Genomic DNA, 21,477 nt, shown 5'->3' on the forward strand with positions numbered 1-21,477 from the left:
TGATTATTTTCTCGAAAATATCGTGATTTTCATTTTATAATCTTTTTTCTCAATAGGATGTAAATTAATAATTATGTGAAAGAGTTTACTTAAAAAAAAATGAATTCAAACAAAAACATAATGTAAAAAGTGTATATATACCCTGGTGTAAGAAGTTAAGAGAATTTACAGACTTGGTTGATTGTCTCTAGAACTATTGCACTGATTTTAATTTAATTTGATGTGTACATACATTAATACAAAGCAAAGCCAATAACCATTCAACAATTGTAATACACATGCATGATCGTGTGTAACACTCGTTGGAGTCGGAATGTATGAAACAGCCGTTGTTGCATAAACAAAAAAGAAAAAATGGGCTAATTGGGGTATGGTCCCCTCTTACTGATATACAGGCCTTGCAACATGATTTCATACTTGAAATAAAGCAGTTTATCATTTCCTGTTGCACTAGGTCCGACTTGTTCAGCAACACAGTTTTCATTCGCTGGATCGTTGGAGGGGGGGGGGTAGCGAGTTGCAATTGCATGCTTTCTGTATTTGTAGTAAACGTTCTAAATTTTTTTCTATTGCTACATTTATTTTTAAATATTTTTTAGTATTTTTCTTTTCTTAACTAATTTATGGCTCTGTCTTCTGGGTGTAATTTTATTAATCATATATATAACTAAAATAATGCTAGTTTGTTTTCATTTTAATAATCTAAATATTTATTTTTGGTTTCTTAGACACACAGGATAGTATTTTCAATGAAAATACTCAGATCCTATTACGAAACTCTGTAACGGATGATCAAAGGATCAGAGCTGAAGAAAAAGAATTACCTGCTAGTAAAGTAAACCTTTCAGGTATCATTGTTTTATAGAATCTTGTCATTATTTCTTGCTATGATGGAAAAAGACAGTTATTTCTGTTTTGGATTATCAAATAGGTGTTACATTCTGTTTGAGTGTTATTGTTTCTTGTACTTAGATATACCAGTTTTAAAGTAACTGTAAAAATGCTGTAGAGATAAAAAAATTTCAACCAGCACCTGCAATTACCTATTTTAGAAAAACTGTTTGGCTGAAATTAGACTAATTCTTTAAAATAAAACAAGACTGAGCCTGTTAAGAATTCAATGTAAACTAGATACAATTACTATAATAGTCATTAAAAATATTTTGGTGGAATTCTCCAGAGAATTACACAAACACAACTAAAGTATCTCATACAAATTAACTTCTAAAAAGCTCTGGAACTAATCTCCATGTTAAATCAGTGATTTTTTCCATCAACCAAGAGCATATGGGAAAGTCTATGATACTGGAATGCAAAGTAGGGTTAGATCAAGAAACGACCATTCTTTCTGCGTCTAAACAGGCCTTTATCCTGTATCCATTCCTGTAAGTTTTCGATAATACGAGGTAGGCTCAGTCCCGTTCACTTCATGTTATCGAGACTCTACTGTATATATATATATATATATACAGTACAGATCCCGTTATCCGGAAATCAGAAAACCGGAAAACCAAAAAACCGGAACGAAATTCGATAAATTTTCCCGTCATTTAAAAAAAAAAAATTTTTTTTCCTCATAAGATCTTAGGATTTTTCTTTCTTTTTGGAAAGATGTTTACCTTACTATCATTTTGGAAATAATCATTAGTGTATTACTTCGTTTTTTCTTCTTTTTAAGATTATTTTCAAATATTATTTTTTTTAGTTGGGTTTAACAATTAAAAAAAAACGGTTTTTTGTAGCGATTCAGAAAACCGGAAAAATCAGTTATCCGGAATAGCGATGGTCCCGATCGTTCCGGATAATCGGTTCCCTACTGTATATATATATATATATATATACAAAGAAGAATTATAAAATAAAATAGAAATTAATTTTTTTATTATTCATTCTTAGAATAAATTCTAATAGATTAAATCTTAATAGGGTGAATTATTTTTAACCTATTCAGGACCAATGAGGGGATATAGAAGCCCCTCCCAAGGCTTACATGTTGCTACAGTATATGTACCAAAGAATATGTGTGCGCATATTGACTTAATTTTTAACAAGAATTCTAAAAACAAATACCTTAATCCCTTGAACGGTGGTGAACGGTAAAAGAAGCGCTTCTACATGTCCTCAAACTCCTTGTTTATGTGTAATAAAGAGTAGTGTACTAGTTACTGGAGTCAGAATGACTTGTTTCATTTATGATACTATTGCTTGTGACTGGAGAATCGCATGATCACATTTAAGTGAGCATTGTCCAGAAAGGGTTAAAAATCCATGAAATTCCTTCAACATAAAATAATAGTCTATTTAGCATTTTTTACTTGTAATAAACTTTCTACATTTTTCCTGTTGCTACATTTCTTTTAAGTACCTTTTAGTGTTTTTCTTTTGTTAACTTTTTTATGGCTCTGTTTTTTGGGCATAATTTTATTACTTATATATATGGAACTAAAATAATATGAGTTTGTTTTTATTTTAATAATTAAAGTGTTTATTTATTTATTTTTAGATACAGAGAAAAGCGTTTCCGATGAAATTACTCAGCCCCTATTACAATACTCTGTAACTAGTGTTAACGAGAACATAACTGAAGAAAAAGCTTTACCTGCTAAAAAATTAGAATTTTCAGGTATCATTGTTTTGTGAAATCTAGTAAAAAATATCAATGTTTTTTTTTATGATCCATGTGTAATTGAAACAATTATACATAGTATAGAAGATTATTTTTTCCTTAGTTACCCAGAAACATGGCTTAGAGACGAGTATAAATTCACAAAGGAAAGGAACTAGTGAGAGTGATGAAGATGATTCTATGACTCTTTTTGGTAATGTTTTTTATCTTCCTAATCTGTTTAAAAATATTAGCAGTTATTTTATAATTCAAATGTAATTAGCAACATTGTACAAACTATGGAATATTATCTAGTTGATTATAAGGTACACTCTTTGTATACGAATAAAGCTAAACAATGTAAATAAAATGCAAATCATGCTATACAAACAGACATTCTATAGTTTCGGTTCTATAAACAAGAACTTCCTCATTGTTAAATAATTAAATGATAGAGACACTCTAGAAGAATCTTAATTGTCAAACTGAAACTATAGTATGTCTGTTTTTGTGGCATTATTTGTGACATTTTCTATAAATTTAGCTTTATTTTTTAGCTACATTTGCTGTTTCTTGGTGTAAACGAGATTTTCTGAGTTAGCTCATTTATCTTCCTTTGTATTATTTCTATCATTCTGTGTTTCAGCACTGAGTAAAGAATTTTGATTATAGAACTAAAGCAATTTATTTGTTTTTTGGTATAATTAGTGCTTTATTCACATTGTATAGTTTCATTCAAAGAACAATAATATTCTCCAATTTATAATACAGAATTATGTTGACAAGAGCTGCAGAATGCGGTTGAAGAAAATTTTTGGATTAAAATCAATTGTACATTAATTTTATTCTAATTGAGTGTGCACTGGCTTATAATTATTATTATCAACTTCAATTATTTTTTATTTTTGTATTTTTAATTTCTTAAATTTTTTTTTCTAGGTTCTGGTGATTTATTTCCTGGTGGTGATTCTGAAATTTCTTTTCAAGAAGATGTTGTATCTCAATCTCCCAAAAATTGTGGTAAAATATCTACCTATCTCTCTCTCAATATGTATTTATTTATGTATTCAGTAAGAGCGTAGATTATCCACAGATGTATATTATGGGTGCCTAGGGCACTTCTTATAACAGAAATGGATAATCTGAAAAACTCAAAGTAAGGGACAAACACAAAAAATAATTTTTAAATGTATTTATACGTGTGTATATATTTATAAATATAATAATTTTTTTTCTTCATGCTATTAAGTGAGGAATGGAAGCCATAAATAATTATTGAAGTGAAAAAATTAAACATAGTTTTCATATAAAATAATTTGGTTCCACTACCTGCAAATTTTACTTGCATTCACCTATTATTCTATTATCCAATATGCAAATTGAATGGGGTTGACTGTATTAATCAGAATTAAGTTTATGTAATTCTTAGTCCAAATATCCTTATACATAGTTCAGAGAAAGTAGCTGGGTGGCGCAGTTGGTTTGTCATCGGCCTTCTGAACCCAAGTCTGTGAGTTCGATCCCCGGCCCAGACACCAGATTTTTGGGATGCAGAAAATCCTCATCGACCGTGTCGTATGATTATGCGGCATGTAAAAGATCCCTGGAGTGCCTTATTGGCTCTTGGCATTTCCAGCAAAATTAAATTCCTAGTGCACTTTAGCGTCCAAATAGAATCGCGGTGCTGCCATCTAGTGCGTCAGAAACTAGACGTCCATATTAACATGACCAACGGTATCTCACCCATTGTGGTGGTCCTGAAAGAGTGGATACCACCTCTGGAGAAGGTCACTAGGTCTGCTCATCGGCAAGACTGATTGTGCAGCTCATTGGAAATAAAAAAAATGAAAAAAACTTCAGAGAAAAGTTTTGATTATACAAGTTTACAAAGGAAAGACACTAGCTAGTTTTTTGTAGATTCTACCTAGCACTAATTTGGCTATCATATCAAATTTTTCAATTTTATTTTAAAAATATTATCAGTTATTTTGCATTTCACATGTACTTTGCATGATTGTTCTAACTGTATAATATTATTTTTTACCTAGATATTCAGGAACATAGTTTAGAGATGAGTGATAGTGGTACAAATTTACAAGAAAAAGAAATTTTTGAGAGTTTTGAAGATAATTCTGTCACAGTTTCTGGTATATTATTTCTATTCTTTCTGATTTTGATTTAAAAAAATATCGGTTATTTTATAATTCATGTGTACTTAGCATCACTGTACAAATAATAGAATATTTTTGATGAAGATAAGGTAAACCACAATGATGATGAAGATAAGGTATACATTGTAACTACATATGAATAAAGCTAAACAACGGGAATAAAGCACAAACAAGGCCACAAAAGCAGACATACTATAGTTTTGGTACAATAAGCAAAAACTGCCTCTGTGCTGAATCATTAAGTAATAGAGACGCTGGAGAAATTTCTTGATTGTAAAACTGAAACAATAGTTTGTCTGTTTTTGTAGTATTATTTTTTATTTGTGCAACTTCAATTATTTATAACACAAAGTAAACCTTGTTTTGATTTCAATAATATATATATGTGTATGTATATATATGTATATGCATGTATATGTATATATATATATATATATATGAATGTATATATATATATATGAATGTATATATATATATATATATATATATATATATATATATATATATATATATATGAATGTATATATATACATACATACGAACGTAGGCGGATGGATAAAATAATAGGAATACTTCTACGCTAATACATTTTTCATATTTCTCAAGTTTTGATTATACAAGTTTACAAGGGAAAGAAACTGGCTAGTTTTTTGTAGATTCTACCTACCACTAATTTGGGTATATCAAATCTTTCTAATTTTATTTTAAAAATATTAGCAGTTATTTTATAATTCACATATACTTTGCATGATTGTTCAAACTATATAATATTTTTTGCCTAGATATTCAGGAACATAGTTTAGAGATGAGTGATAGTTGTACAAATTTACAAGAAAAAGAAATTTCAGAGAGTTTTGGAGATAATTCTGTCACAGTTTCTGGTATATTATTTCTATTCTTTCTGATTTTGATTTTAAAAAATATCGATTATTTTATAATTCATGTGTACTTAGCATCACTGTACAAATAATAGAACTTTTTTGATGAAGATAAGGTAAACCACAATGATGATGAAGATAAGGTATACATTGTAACTACATATGAATGAAGCTAAACAACGGGAATAAAGCACAAACAAGGCCACAAAAGCAGACATACTATAGTTTTGGTACAATAAGCCAAAACTGCCTCTGTGCTGAATCATTAAATAATAGAGATGCTGAAGAAATTTCTTGATTGTAAAACTGAAACAATAGTTTGTCTGTTTTTGTAGTATTATTTTTTCATTTTTTATTTGTACAACTTTAATTATTTATAAGACAAAGTAAACCTTGTTTTGATTTCAATAATATATATATATATATATATATATATATATATATATATATATATATATATATATATATATATATATATATATATATATATATATATATATATATATATATATACAGTGGTGGCCAAAAGTGTGGACACTTTTTGAAAGTTTCATGTTTTTCTACTTTGTGTGCTTGTAGAATATATTAATTTTCACTTAAATACAAACGTTTATATATCAAATTGAAGGTAATTTAATGTAAAATTTAATAATAAATACGGTATTACAATATCTATATTACAAAAAAAGTTATGCAACTAATAGTAAGATCTATCTTAGATTTGCATTTTTTTAAAGTGATACTTACACAATCAATACTTAGTAGGGTAACCCTTATTTTTTAAGACAGCTTCACAGCGTCTTTTCATCGAGTGAACGAGTGTTTGGAGTTTATCTTTCGTAACCACATGGTGCCAAGAATTAATTATAGCTTCAATAAGTTGTCTTTTATTGGATGGACGTTTTTTTCGTTCAAGAATTTAAAACGTCGCCACAAATTTTCAATTGGATTGAGATCAGGGTTGTTTCCTGGCCATGGTAATATATCTATGCCTTTATTTTGAAACCATGCTTTGCATACTTTTGCTGTTTGGCATGGAGCTGAATCCTGCTGAAAAATAAATGGTGCGTTGTTTGGGAAGACATCCCTGATGGAAGGTATTAATTTCGGTTTCAGGACAGTTTTGATGTATTTTTTGGCATTCAGTATGCCATCAATCACTTGAATTCGGCCTACACCATCTGCAGACATACATGCCCAAATCATGGCGTTTGTTGAGTTTTTTGTAATTGCTTCGATGCAATCAGGATGAAGTGCTTCACCTACTCTACGTCTCACGTATTTTCTACCATTACTTCCAAAGAGCGATATTTTACTCTCATCGCTCCAGATTACTTGCTTCCATTAATTTTCTGACCATTTAATGTGCTCTTTTGCCCACTTAACTCGTTTCTCGCTTTGCTTTTGATTTAAATATGGTTTTTTCCTTGGAATTCTAGCTTGTAGTCCAAATCTTGATAACCTTCTTCTTATAGTTTTTGAACTTACTGCAATACCCGCTGCATTCATTTCACATCTAATGGCATCTGATGAAATTTTTCTATCTTGTAGGCATAGCCGTATAATTTTTCTATCGGCAGTAGCACTTGTGAATTTTTTACGGCCTGATTTGGCTTTATTTTCCACTGATTTCGTTTTTTCATAACGTAAACAGAACTTTTGTACACCAGAACTTCCCCAACAATGCACCATTTATTTTTCAGCAGGATGCAGCTCCATGCCACACAGCAAAAGTATGCAAAGCATGGTTTCAAAATAAAGGCATAGATATATTACCATAGCCAGGAAAATGCCCTGATCTCAATCCAATTGAAAATTTGTGGCGACGTTTAAAAATTCATGTACGAAAAAAACGTCCATCCAATAAAAGACAACTTATTGAAGCTATAATTGATTCTTGGCACCATGTGGTTACGAAAGATAAACTCCAAACACTCGTTCACTCGATGAAAAGACGCTGTGAAGCTGTCTTGAAAAATAAGGGTTATCCTACTAAGTATTGATTGTGTAAGTATCACTTTAAAAAAATGCAAATCTAAGATAGATCTTACTATTAGTTGCATAACTTTTTTTGTAATACAGATATTGTAATACTGTACTTATTATTAAATTCTACATTAAATTACCTTCAATTTGATATATAAACGTTTGTATTTAATTAAAAATTAATATATTCTACAAGCACACAAAGTTGAAAAACATGAAACTTTCAAAATGTGTCCACACTTTTGGCCACCACTGTATATATATATATATATATATATATATATATGAATGTATATTTATACATACGTACGAACGTAGGTGGATGGATAAAATAACAGGAATACTTCTATGCTAATACATTTTTCATATTTCTCAGGAAATACTTAAAGAATCATTTCATCTTCAGAACTATGTGTCAGAAATCATGTGATTTCTCATATTTATCAATGAAGTTAAAAGCTTTTTAAGGATTTGAAGGACCAACAATAAATTGCAAACGGAAAATTATGTTTTTGAACACCCTATTCTAAGAAATGTAGCAACATATTTGTATCTTGTAATAATTACTTTGGTTATTATATGCAATAATTGCACAAAATTTTATAATCCTAACTTAAATATTTATGAAGATATAGCCATTTTTGTAAAAAAACAAATTTTTTTTTGTCGTACCTTTTCGCTGTAACTTTAATAATATTTAATAAAATCAAACAAAATTTTTAAAGCTGTTTAAAATTAATTACAAAATTTTTAATTTGAAATTTGGAAAAAATTTTTTTGAAAACTGTGCAACACATTAGTAATTAAAGTAGTTTTTTTATACTGTGCTAGAGCGAAAAGAGTTTAATATTTTTTTCTTCATAATTCTGTAGTGATTCGTATTTGGCAACTAATAAAAAAAGTTTAATTTGTATACCTTTATAATTTAAAAAGTTTCCAGCAATTTTCTAAGTAGTTTTTGTACTTTTTAGAAGAAAGCTCAGAATTATAAGAGGTTTTCCGCAAATTTTATTTTATACTATTAATCAAGGTTTATTAACAAATGATAATACCCTTCTAATGATGGTCTATACAACAAAGTGTGGAGGCATTAGAAAGTAAAACATGCGAAAGGAAAGAGATTTTTATGGCAATTATCCCTAATAATGCTGGTATCTTTCTTAATAAATCTTCTTTAATAGTGCAAAATAAACTTTGTGGAAAACCCCTTATCATTTTAGCTTTCTCTTAAAAAGTTCGAAAACTATTTAGAAAATAGAGTTAAACTTTTTAAATTTTTCAGATATTCAAATCGCAACTTATTTTTTAGTTGCCAAATACAATTCCCTACAAAATTAAGAGGAAGAAAAACTTGTATACATTTTCCCCACGCATATGCAGGATAAAACCATTTTTTTTTAATTACGCATATCTTGCGCTTTTTTAAACAAATTGTTCTGAAATTTTTAAGCAATAATTTTGAAATTAATTTTAAGTTGTTTCAAAAATTTTGTTTAGTTTTATAAAAAAAACAACTTTAAAAGCTTTCACCTTCATTGATTAGTATAAGAAATCTAATAAACTAAAGGGATGTTTTTAAAATGTTTTATAGGGAATAAAATTTCACAAATAGAGTAATACTTTTTTTTCTAATCGCTTCAACGTAAGCTCCTTTATCATTTAACGAACCATTTAGTAAAACATTTCTTTGTGAAACAATGGGTTTCGTTAAATCAAAAACTCATAAAAATCTGTAAACCTTGACTGCGTAATATTAATTACAGGCTATTTTTTAATCTTCTAACGAGAGAATACTAATCAGTGTAATAAGGGCAAATTTTTAATTGAGAAAACGCTGCAATTTCTAACATTTTATGTATTTTTTTGTTTTTGAAGATAACATGCAAAAGTATTAGAGAGACTTATTAAAATAAAATGTAAATAAATAACTGATAACAATAATTAATTTATTAAGATTTAGTCTTCAAGAAAATAAGAATTGCATTATATGTTCAAATGTTTTTCACATTCTTGAAATTAATATAATGTCTTTTGCCCCAAAACAAATTGGAAAACTGGAATCGATATCAAATCTTTTCTTTGGAATATATTTAAAAAACAAGATTCAATGCTAAATTTGCATTAATTTATTAAAAAATTAATTCATCAGCAAACTTTTAAACAAAATTAATAGGAAACTGACTAAAAATAAGGAAAAATCTAAATAATTGTAAAAAATGATGGTAATAATTATAAAAAAATGTTCTATTAATGAAAAAATGACCAAACAAGCAAATAAATACATTTATCATCATCACAATCCTTAAATATGCCTTATCATTACCCTTTTTATGCATTTTTTAGTGTCTTCAATTTTTGTTAATTTTTTAATTTGATAAAAATTTTATTTCTTTAAGTATTTTTAGAAAATTTATTAGTCAGCTAATTTTTTTAAATATTTACTTATAGTTAAAGAGAAAGGAGTGAAGAGGAAGAACGAAGGCGACTCAGATATTTTAAATTTCAATCCAGATTATTCTAAACGATTATGTGTTGAAGTTTCATCTCTTGCTTTTGGTAATTATATAAATATACAGAATTTTCTAAAAAAAAACATTTTCTAAAGCATGCACTATTGTGCAGACAAGATTAATTCAAGCATGTGATCCCTTAATATTGTTTGTTATTGATATTTATGTTATTAGTTTAAATTAATTACTGACATTTTTTACCAATTTTGAACGTAAGTTAATGTATATTCTCTAACTTAATGCAGATAAGTATAAATTCCAAAGTTATTTGTGTTACTGATACGTTTTATGTTTGAATTTTAATTTTCTTATCATTAAAATTCAAATTTTTACTTTATTATTTTTTTTATAGTTTTCGATTTCAAATTTGTTTTTGTAATGTTTCTTGTTCTTGTAGACAATGAGGTTGAAATAAGAACAAGTGATGAAGTCGAGTCACCAACTTGTCCAAAGCAGCAGGCAAAGCTACCATCTCCAACAAAACAACAGGCAAATCCATTGTCTCCAACAAAACAACAGACAAATCCATTGTCTCCTACAAAGCAACAGACAAAACCAACATCTTCAACAAAGCAGCAGACAAAGTCTCCATCTCCAACAGAACAGCATGCAAAGCCAATGTCCCCAACAAAACAATCAATAAAGTTACCTACAATAGAACAGCAAGCACCACCACCACAATCCAAAGAGCAGCCATACAATTTTCGTTCATGTAAAACTACTGAAAATAAGAATTTTGCTTCATTAGATCCTCAGGGTAATAATGAAAGTTATAATTTTCATAATTTGACACAATCAACCTTATAGTATATCATTTAAGGAACTTTTTGAAATATCTTGTTTTACAACATTTTGAAATCACACAAATTTACAAATTTAAGACCACAATAGTCTGATCTAGATTTTTAAATCATTTAAATTACTTGCTCAAAACAAACTTAAAAATTGTGTCTTGCTCAATGACTTGTAAATTTTTTTTACGAAAATTCATTATTAAATGACATGAACTAATAAAATGTAATTTATAAATTTAGACTTATTTATAAATTTAAATGTTGTGTATGTTATCAATTAGTTACAGATTAATTCATTTTTTAGAAAGCTTTAAATTTTTGTGATTTTGCTTTTTTTTAAAAATATGCGAGGTTTTATTTAACAGTACAATCTATGAATTTACAAATTTTTAGAAACTCTCGATAAGTTTTTGTTCTTTTAAAATGAATGTTAAAAAATGGGGTGAAAATTTACTGTTGATTAAAAATTAAATTAAGAGTATTATAGACAACTAGTGGGCTGCGCCCCCTGCTCGCTAACGCTCTCCAACCCCCATAAAATTGCTACGAAATCTTATATGGTTTGCTTTGCAAACCAAGCTCGCTCCGCTCGCTACTGACTTAGGTACATTGCAAATGCACAAAATTCTAAGAATTCAAAACAATCATTCAAATCCATATAACAACTTTTTTAAAAAAAAAATTACATCTTTTTAGTAAATACTAAGTCATTAAAATAAATTTGAATTCAAATAAATGATATGTAATTCGTTAAACCTATTAGAAATGTGCTATAGTATAAAATCTTAAAGCGTAACAGCATGACTGAGACTCATTTTTCAATGAATAACTAATAACAATAATAAAACAAATAAATTTGTGATATAAATTAAAAATCGTCAAATAAATTCTTAATATATAAATTCGTGAAATAAAAGCGCTTTCGACAAGATACTAAAATAGAGATCTATTGACAAAGACTACTCACTTCTGCCTAGCTTAATAGTATGAGAATGGTGAGAATGCTCTGGTCATTTCAATTTCCGTTTTTAAAAGCGCTATAAGTTGAGCCACCTCAGCTAGATTTGGCATGTGAAATTTTTAGCGGCAATCACTGGTCGATTTTCTTATGTTGCCATTCGGAGAGTTGTAATGAGGCTTTTTTTTGTCGCCGTGTAAGAGAAATATATATCGAGATTTTGTTTTTGGCTACTTACTTATTCATACCATCTATTTGAAAAATGTACTGAAATTTGTTATCTCAAAAAGTAATATTTAAGAAAGGTATTTTCCTCTAATTTATCTAATAAAGTGAAACCTTTTGGGAGCAATTATTCTCTGTTCCACAGTAAAATGGAGGTTGGTCATTCTTAAGGGTTAACTCCATTGACTTCAAAATGTTTTTGAAGGTATATGATTTATTGCAAACGATTTTATTTTTGGAGTCAGTGTCATTTTCTTGGTGTTGAAACGCCACTTGCATTGGCGTCATGAAAACAGAATCGATGAATAAAATTTAGCTTCAATAAAAATGACAGCTACTGATAGAATTATTTGTAAAAGCAAATTTACCAATTATCAATGATAGAACTATGTTAAATAATTAAACAATTATGTTTTTGTTTAAGTTTGCATTTAAATTTATATCAGGAAAATTAGTTAGTTTTTAAAAACGAGAAGAGTTTTATTTGTTTCATGATGCTTAGTTTTTTCTAAAAGAACTTTTTTTTCTAATTTAACTTTCAAGTCTAAAAGTAAATTATTAATAGCATTGACTTAAGTGTACTCTGACTGCAACATCTGAGAGAAGACTTTCGATCACAGGCATATACCTGCTGCTTAATGAAGCTAATTATAAAACAAGATGAGCAGAAATTTATGAATCGACGTTATAAAAAAAATCCGCACCCCTTCAACTGGGTAAGTTCATCCAACAATTTATTAATTTTGCAACCAGATGAGCATACCACGTATTGTAAATGTTGTTTACCAGGAAGTGTTGGTTGAGAAAATTATTTCCCAACAGTAATTTTAATCCCTCAACTCTACCTAACTCAAAATATATTTAAAAGCCAATCCAGGGATAGTAAAGAATAAATTTATTTATTTTCTTAAAGTTTATAATTTTTTTCCTTACTTACAGATCATAATGCCACTGAGAAGCAACCACATATTCTTCGATCTCATAAAGTCTTAGAAAATGAAAAATCTGCAATAGATTGTATGTCACATGAGCCTCAAGGCAAGAAAAGTAATTTTAAATATTTTTTATTTATTTTATTCTTAAAAATCAAAATATACAAGTATATATAAGTATCTTATTCTTAAAAATCAAATCATACACAGAGATGTTCCACATTCTACAGGAGATTAAATAAAGTGGTAGAAGAATTATAAACTAAACTTTACCAATACCTTAAATGTCACACTACTGGATTAACAGAACAAAGTAGCATTTTAAATGTATGTTTGAATTATTTATATATTTTGGTTGACAAAATCATTTGAACCTTAATTTATTATACCTAGTATATATATTGTAGAGTGTAGTTTCTTCCTATGATAAGTAATAAAAATGATTTGAATCTTTATTTTTCTCTGTTGCATTGATATTTTATTAATCTATAATTTTGGCCTTTTAAAATGTTGTTTTGTTGCACTTATGTCTATCAAAAATGAAGTGAAAATTATTTAACTAAACTTGCTTTGATGCACCATATAACTATGAAAATGAAGATAGTGTTCCCTACATCTCCAGTATTTACCCTTTTAGATATCGCTTACATTTAAATCTATAATCATTATCTTTGTTTCAAACTAATTTCAATGTATTTTTCTATTTTAACTTTTATCAGATTTAAACCCTTAATCTTGAAAACCTAAAGTTATCAATCAGATGTAATAGAAAAAATTTAACTAAACCGTTACACTTTTTCAGTATTCTTTTACTTATTACTTTAAATTAAAGAAATAAGTATGTAAATAAAATCGTTTATTTATATTAAATCCTTTCAAATAGTTCAAAATAGTTTATTTATCTAATAGTTTACCATAGTTCAAAATTGTTATCTTCTCATTTGATAGTCATGTTATTTATGCATTTAAAAGATAAAACCCTCACTCAGTCACTAACTCACTCACTGGCTTATCACTAATAAATTCTCCCACTTTCCATGAAGTTAAAAAGCTGAAATTTTAAGCATGTATCTCTTCATGAAATAAGTATAAAGGATAAAGTTTTGTTTAGATATTTTGTAATTAATAGGGTAATTAGTAGATAATTACCCCTTTTGACAGTAATACTAAAAGAACATGTTATTACTCGTAAGATAGAAGTCTCATATTTGGGCCATGTGTTCCTTACATACTAAATAGAAAAGCTAACAACTTATTTTGATATTTTGTAATTATCAAGGTAAATAAGGGATAATTACCCCAATTGAAAGTTAACAAAAGCTTATCACAAATGCTGAAGTTTCAAATTTTGAAAATGTACTCTTTATCATATAAAAAGAAAAATTAAATTTTCTTTTAATATTTTATAATTATCAGGGTAATTAGGGATAAATACTTTAATTATAGGAGATAATTATCCTAACAGACAGTAATTCTAAATGACACATTGCTGTTAAGATAAAAATCATCAATTTTGGACACTGTTCCTTACCAAATTATAAAGTTATACTATAAAAAATTTAATAATTTTGATATTTGATAATCAACATTGTTATCAGAGGATAATTAGCTTAATTGACAGTAATGCTTAATCTGAAAGAAGACTTTCCATCACAGGCCTATACCTGCTTCTAAATGAAACTAATTATAAAACAAGATGAGCAGATGATTATGGATCGACTTTATAAAAAAATCTACAAGTAGTCTAGAATTTCATTTTATTAATGACATTAAATCAAATGTCAGTATCATATAAATGACATTAAATAAAATTTATTTCATTAATGACAACAAATGAAATATCTGAAGCACCCCTTCAACTAGGTGAGTTCAGCCAACAATTTATTTAATTTTGCAACCAGATGAGCATACCACATATTGCAAATGCTGTTTACCAGAAAGCGTTGAGAAAATTATCTCCGAACAGTAATTTTGATCCCTCAACTCTCCTCCTAACAACACAAAATATATTTAAGGGGCAATCTCTGAAAAAGGATAATAAAAAATAAATTTATTTATTTTCCAAAAGTTTATAATTTTTTTCCTTACTTACAGATCATAACGTCACAGCGAATCAACCACATATTCTTCGATCTCATAAAATCTTAGAAAAGGAAAAATCTGCAATACACTGCATGTCACCCGTACCTCAAAGCCAGAAAAGTAATTTTAAATATTTTTTTTATTTTATTCTTAAAAATCAAAATATATAGGTAAGTATTTTATTCTTAAAAACGAAATCATACACAGAGATATTCTACAGTAGATTATATAAAGTGATAGAAGAATTATAAACTAAATTCTGCCAATACCTTAAATGTCACGCCACTGGATAAACAGAAAAAAGTAGCATTTTAAATGTATGTTTGAATTATTTATATATCTCGGTTGACAAAATCATTTGAACCTTAATTTATTATACCTAGTATATATATTGTAGAGTGTAGTTTCTTCCTACGCTAAGCAATAAAAATGATTTGAATCTTTATTTTTCTCTGATGCATTGATATTTTACTTATTTATAATTTTGGCTTTTTAAAATGTTGTTTTGTTGCACTTAACAGTGGTGGCCAAAAGTGTGGACAATTTTTTAAAGTTTCATGTTTTTCAACTTTGTGTGCTTGTAGAATATATTAATATTCACTTAAATACAAACGTTTATGTATCAAATTGAAGGTAATTTAATGTAGAATTTAATAATAAATGCAGTATTACAATATCTGTATTACAAAAAAGGTTATGCAACAAATAGTCAGATCGATCTTAGATTTGCATTTTTTTAAAGTGATACTTACACAATCAATACTTAGTAGGATAACGCTTATTTTTTAAGGCAGCTTCACAGCGTCTTTTCATCGAGTGAACGAGTGTTTGGAGTTCATCTTTCGTAATCACATGGTGCCAAGAATCAATTATAGCTTCACTTAGTTGTCTTTTATTGGATGGACGTTTTTTTCGTACAAGAATTTTCAAACGTTGCCACAAATTTTCAATTGGATTAAGATCAGGGCTGTTTCCTGGCCATGGTAATATATCTATGCCTTTATTTTGAAACCATGCTTTGCATACTTTTGCTGTGTGGCATGGAGCTGAATCTTGCTGAAAAATAAATGGTGCGTTGTTGGGGAAGAGATCCCTGATGGAAGGTGTCAATTTTGGTTTCAGGACAGTTTCGACATATTTTTTGGCATTCACAGGGGTAGAAGTCCTCCTATATTTCCTATTTTTCCTATATTTTTACAAAAAGCTAAGAAAGCCTCCTATTTTTCCTTTATTTCCTATATTTTTCAAAATTGGCCTATATTTTTTCCCTCTAATATTTTTTTTTTTACTATAGAAGACAATTTTCTAGATTTTTCTTTCCTCAAATAGTCATGATCATTTTGAAATTCACTTGTCCTCAATACTGCTTAATGACAATGGGTAAGTGAACACATAGTGTTCTCCCCCCTTCCCTATCTCTTGTTTTAGTGCTTTCTAAGCTTATACTACTTTCTATGACTTTTTTTTTCTGAGTAGATGGCAAACTAAATTATGTTAATATTTTGCTTCAAAATGTTAACTTTCAATTAGATTATTTAAGTTTTTATTTTATTATCTTTGATTAATTTGTTTTTATATTTATTGTGTTTAATTTATAAGTACAAGTAGAAGATGCCAAATCATTTGACACGATTTCGTGATGATTGGCTTGATTTAGAGGATAAAAACAATGGTCAAAAAGTTTAGGACTGGTACCAAAAAAGGTAAAGATGATTATAATGCCTACTGTAAACATCAGTAATAGTGGCAAAATTCAGCTTTTGCAGCATTCAAGCTCTAGAAAACGTAAAAAGACTTATAATGAGAAAAAGGATACTTCTCAAAAGCGTCTCGTAATTGCTGCTGGCAATAGTGTTTGTTTGGAGCCAGGAGCCAGCTCTACTGAATCAAAAAAAGTATGGACTCTTACTTCTGAAGACAAAATATTGCAATCTGAAATTATATGGACAATCCATGTTGCCCTGAACAATTATTCCTTTTTTGTCGCAGGATGCTATAAAATAAGTATTTTCATCTGTCTTCCCAGACTCAAATTTGTGCACTGGGATGACCTTATGTTCCACCAAAGTTTCTTATTCTATATCACATGGACTTGGTCCTTACTTTTTGAAGCAAATCACCAACGAATTCAAGAGAGAAAAACCTTATTACTCATTAATGTTTGACGAGACCCTTAATGAGCAAAACTTGAAACAACTTGATGTGCACATTCGATATTGGTGCTCTTGTGATGGTGGTATATCCGAGAGATACTTGGGTTCAGAATTGTTGGGGCATGCAACTGCTCTCAACATTTTTAATGCAATATAATCAATTCTAAATTCTTGTGAAATAGATTTAAAGCATATAGTGATGCTTGGGTCTGATGGGCCGAATGTTAATAAATGTGTTTTTCAACTATTCGACAAAGAAGTTACAGAGATTGGGAAGTATGGATTAATAAATGTGGGCACATGTAATTTACATGTTATTCATAATGCCCTTGGAAAAGGTTTAGCTATTGAAGAATTTGGGAATATTATTGACTTTTTGGAAAACATTTATTCATGGCTTTCCTAATTTCCTTCCAGGAAAGAGGATCTCAAAAAGGAAATTGATAATTTTGGTTGTGAATATTCTAAAGTGTTGCGATACGTGAGCAACAGATGGCTTTCTGTTGTTACTGTCTGCGAAAGAATCCTGCATCTTTTGCCTTCTTTAGAGGAGTGTTTTATAGAAGATCTACCTAAACAGAAAAGTAGTTTGGTAAAGCTTTATAGATTTCCAAGCATTAAAAAAGTCTTAGAAGATCCTTTATTATCAGCTTATTTACATTTATTTACATTTCCTTATCAGTGTTGGATCAATTTTTGATAATATTTTAAAGCTATTACATAAAAAAAAACTCATTGATTCACACTTTATACAATGAGTTAAGTGATTTGATAATAAAAATCATGCGACGCCAATCACCATTCAACTGCGGAAAATTGTTTATATAATTTTTTTTATCGAATTTTTTATAGTGTTTTATAATTAAGTTTTAAAGTTATTCATATATCATCCGTGCTTTTCAATTTAATTTAGATCTTTTTTGCCCTATTTTTTATTCCAGAAAATCCTGTATTTTTTTCCTAGAAAATCCTATATTTTTTTCAAAACAATCCTATTTTTTTCTCATTGGTCACTTCTACCCCTGCATTCAGGATGACAAATCAGGCCGGAAAAAAAGCACAAGTGCTACTACCGATAGAAAAATTAAATGGCTATCCCTTCAGGATAGAAAAATGTCATCAGATGCCATTAGATGTGAAATGAATGCAGCTGGTATTGCAGTAAGTTCAAGAACAATAAGAAGAAGGTTATCAGGATTTGGACTATAAGCTAGAATTCCAAGGACAAAACCATATTTAAATCAAAAGCAACGCGAAAAACGAGTTAAGTCGGCAAAAGAACACATTAAATGATCAGAAAATCAATGGAAGGAAGTAATCTAGAGTGATGAGAGTAAAATATCGCTCTTTGAAAGTGATGGTAGAAAATACGTGAGACGTAGAGTAGGTGAAGCGCTTCATCCTGATTGCATTGAAGCAACTACAAAAAATCCAACAAATGTCATGATTTGGACATGATGTCTGCAGATGGTGTGGACCGAATTCAAGTGATTGATGGCATCCTGAATGCCAAAAAATACATCGAAACTGCCCTGAAACCAAAATTGATACCTGCAATCAGGGATCTCTTCTCCAACGACGCACCATTTATTTTTCAGCAGGATTCAGCTCCATGCCACACAGCAAAAGTATGCAAAGCATGGTTTCAAAATAAAGGCATAGATATATTACCATGGCCAGGAAACAGCCCTGATCTTAATCCAATTGAAAATTTGTGGCGACGTTTGAAAATTCTTGTACGAAAAAAACGTCCATCCAATAAAAGACAACTAAGTGAAGCTATAATTGATTCTTGGCACCATGTGATTATGAAAGATGAACTCCAAACACTCGTTCACTCGATGAAAAGACGCTGTGAAGCTGCCTTAAAAAATAAGCGTTATCCTACTAAGTATTGATTGTGTAAGTATCACTTTCAAAAAATGCAAATCTAAGATCGATTTGACTATTTGTTGCATAACCTTTTTTGTAATACAGATATTGTAATACTGTATTTATTATTAAATTCTACATTAAATTGCCTTCAATTTGATATTTAAACGTTTGTATGTCGAGCTCGAAACATCCAGTGTTTAGTTCCCAATCATGCTTGGTACTCATTTATCAACCCACTGAAGGAATTAAAGTCTGAGTCAACCTTGTCCGGTCCGAGGATCGTACCCAGGACCTGCAGCACGAGAGCGCGAAGCGCTACCACACAGCAACCAGGCGTCTATAAAATGAACTGCTTGGAGCAATATAGGTGATAAGCCACATTTTAGCTAAATTTAAGGTTTTTATATGAAGCAGTTCTTAAATATTGTTTCTAAACAGGTACTTTTCAAGTTTCTGCTTTTTCAGCACAATATACAGAAACATCTTACCTACTTTGAAATTGTAAGAATAATATGAAACTGAACTGCCTAGATTTGAATATGTGAATTATCATATACTCCCTAAAGCCCTTCTAACATTTTCAGTTCCTGCTAATTGACATTTGACTAAACTTGATATGATAAAATAGCATTTCGAACTGAACCTAATTTTCTTCTGTCTTGAAGAGTATGAAATGCTTATTTTGTGAGCTTAAATTAATTATTGAAATATTATTTGAACACAGAAGAGACTATTTAATAAACATCTAAAGTGGCTATGCTGTTGACCAAAGGAGAGTATTATTTAAATTTTCTGTTAATTTAAATGGAATCAAACTCAATATGTAGAGTGTACTGGGACTGTCGTGACAGACTTCTATCAGATATCGGGCACATTATAGAGATTAAGAATTGTGTAGCAACCCATGACTGGAAATATCATTGTATACTACATTGAGACGCTTTCCTATTATAAATATATTATCCATGTGCCTTTCTACCAATGCTTTCATTTATCTAAAATATCTTAATTTCATGTTAATTTTATGATTCCCAATTCTTATTGTCGAAAGTTACATTCAAATAGATTCAGAAATTACTGTTATTGTCATAATTTAATGATTTCGAGTTAACTTTCATTCTATATTTGTGATAGTTACCTATTCGACACTTAAATAATTTTCTTATTTTGTTGAGTGAAATAAATTTAATTTAAAAATTAATTTTTTTATTAACACTTTAATTTTTTATTTCATTTTTAGACTTATTCTCAATTATCATTGCATGCTTACTTATTTTTTTCTATCATGACTTTAATTTTTAGTTTATTAATCTTATCAAATTTTTATGTTTTGCTTATGACCTTGTTATCTTAAATACTCACAATCTCAAATTTTTTAGCATCTCATTGAATTTGAGATATCGTCATTATACTATTTATTATGTTACACCAGACTATTTTTATTGCCTATTATTTATCAATCAGCTGTTTTCTTGTGATACTGATAAAACTTTTTTTTTCATGGCTTTTAAATTGTTTAAACTCAACTACAAAACTGCTTTATTATAATAGAATCTAACTGAAATTATTTGGAACTTGACTCTAAAGCTTTTAATATACATAAATAAAAATCACAAATTCTACTATTATTTATCAATCGGCTGTTTTCTTGTGATACAGATAAAAAAAATTTTTTACATGACTTTTAAATGTCCAAACTCAACTTCAAAGCTACTTTATTATAATAGAATCTAACTAAAATTATTTTTAACTTGAAACTAAAGTTTTAATTTTTACTGAATATAAATGAAGATTACAAATTGTAGAAGCAAAACTCAACTAGCTCTAAACAAAATTTGTGTATTTTGTAAGTCTAACAGTGAGAGAAACATGAAATTGTATCTACCCTTTTAGATATCACTTATATTTAAGTCTATAATCATTATCTTTGTTTTAAACTAATTTCAATGTATTTTTCTATTTTAACCTTTATCAGATTTAAACCCTTAATCTTGAAAACCTTAAGTTATCAATCAGATGTAAAAGATGAAAACTTATCCTAACGGTTACACTTTTTCAGTATTGCTTCACTTATTTCTTTAAATAAAAATAAGTAAATAAATAAAATAGTTTATTTACATAAAATCCTTTTAAATAGTTCAAAATAGTTTCCCATGCAGCATGAAAGGGCAAATAAACGTTAAAAATCCGTTCGTCCGTTATAAGGTTTTGGGCTTACGTTAAAATTACGTTAATTTCACGTGATGATTTTCACCATTTCTTCATTCGTTAAAACGTATACGATAAAATTACGTTAATTTCACGTGAT

General features: G+C 28.7%; 1 protein-coding gene across 2 annotated transcripts in view; it reads left to right on the forward strand.

Moving 5' to 3' along the window:
- Positions 1-21,477, forward strand: part of LOC110282984 (uncharacterized) — a 165,234-nt gene that overhangs the window by 93,025 nt on the left and 50,732 nt on the right. For both annotated transcript variants that reach the window (XM_087164084.1, XM_087164083.1), the window contains 10 exons: positions 729-848; positions 2,504-2,623; positions 2,730-2,819; positions 3,545-3,625; positions 4,654-4,752; positions 5,559-5,657; positions 10,089-10,196; positions 10,548-10,907; positions 13,067-13,174; positions 15,154-15,261. In XM_087164084.1, the coding sequence (XP_087020210.1) occupies positions 729-848; positions 2,504-2,623; positions 2,730-2,819; positions 3,545-3,625; positions 4,654-4,752; positions 5,559-5,657; positions 10,089-10,196; positions 10,548-10,907; positions 13,067-13,174; positions 15,154-15,261 (1,293 nt within the window). The remainder of the gene's footprint in view (positions 1-728; positions 849-2,503; positions 2,624-2,729; positions 2,820-3,544; positions 3,626-4,653; positions 4,753-5,558; positions 5,658-10,088; positions 10,197-10,547; positions 10,908-13,066; positions 13,175-15,153; positions 15,262-21,477) is intronic.

This window comes from Parasteatoda tepidariorum, chromosome 5 (assembly GCF_982258835.1).
Source record: "Parasteatoda tepidariorum strain Cologne lab strain chromosome 5, Ptep-v5.0, whole genome shotgun sequence".
Classification (NCBI taxonomy): Eukaryota; Metazoa; Arthropoda; class Arachnida; order Araneae; family Theridiidae; genus Parasteatoda; species Parasteatoda tepidariorum.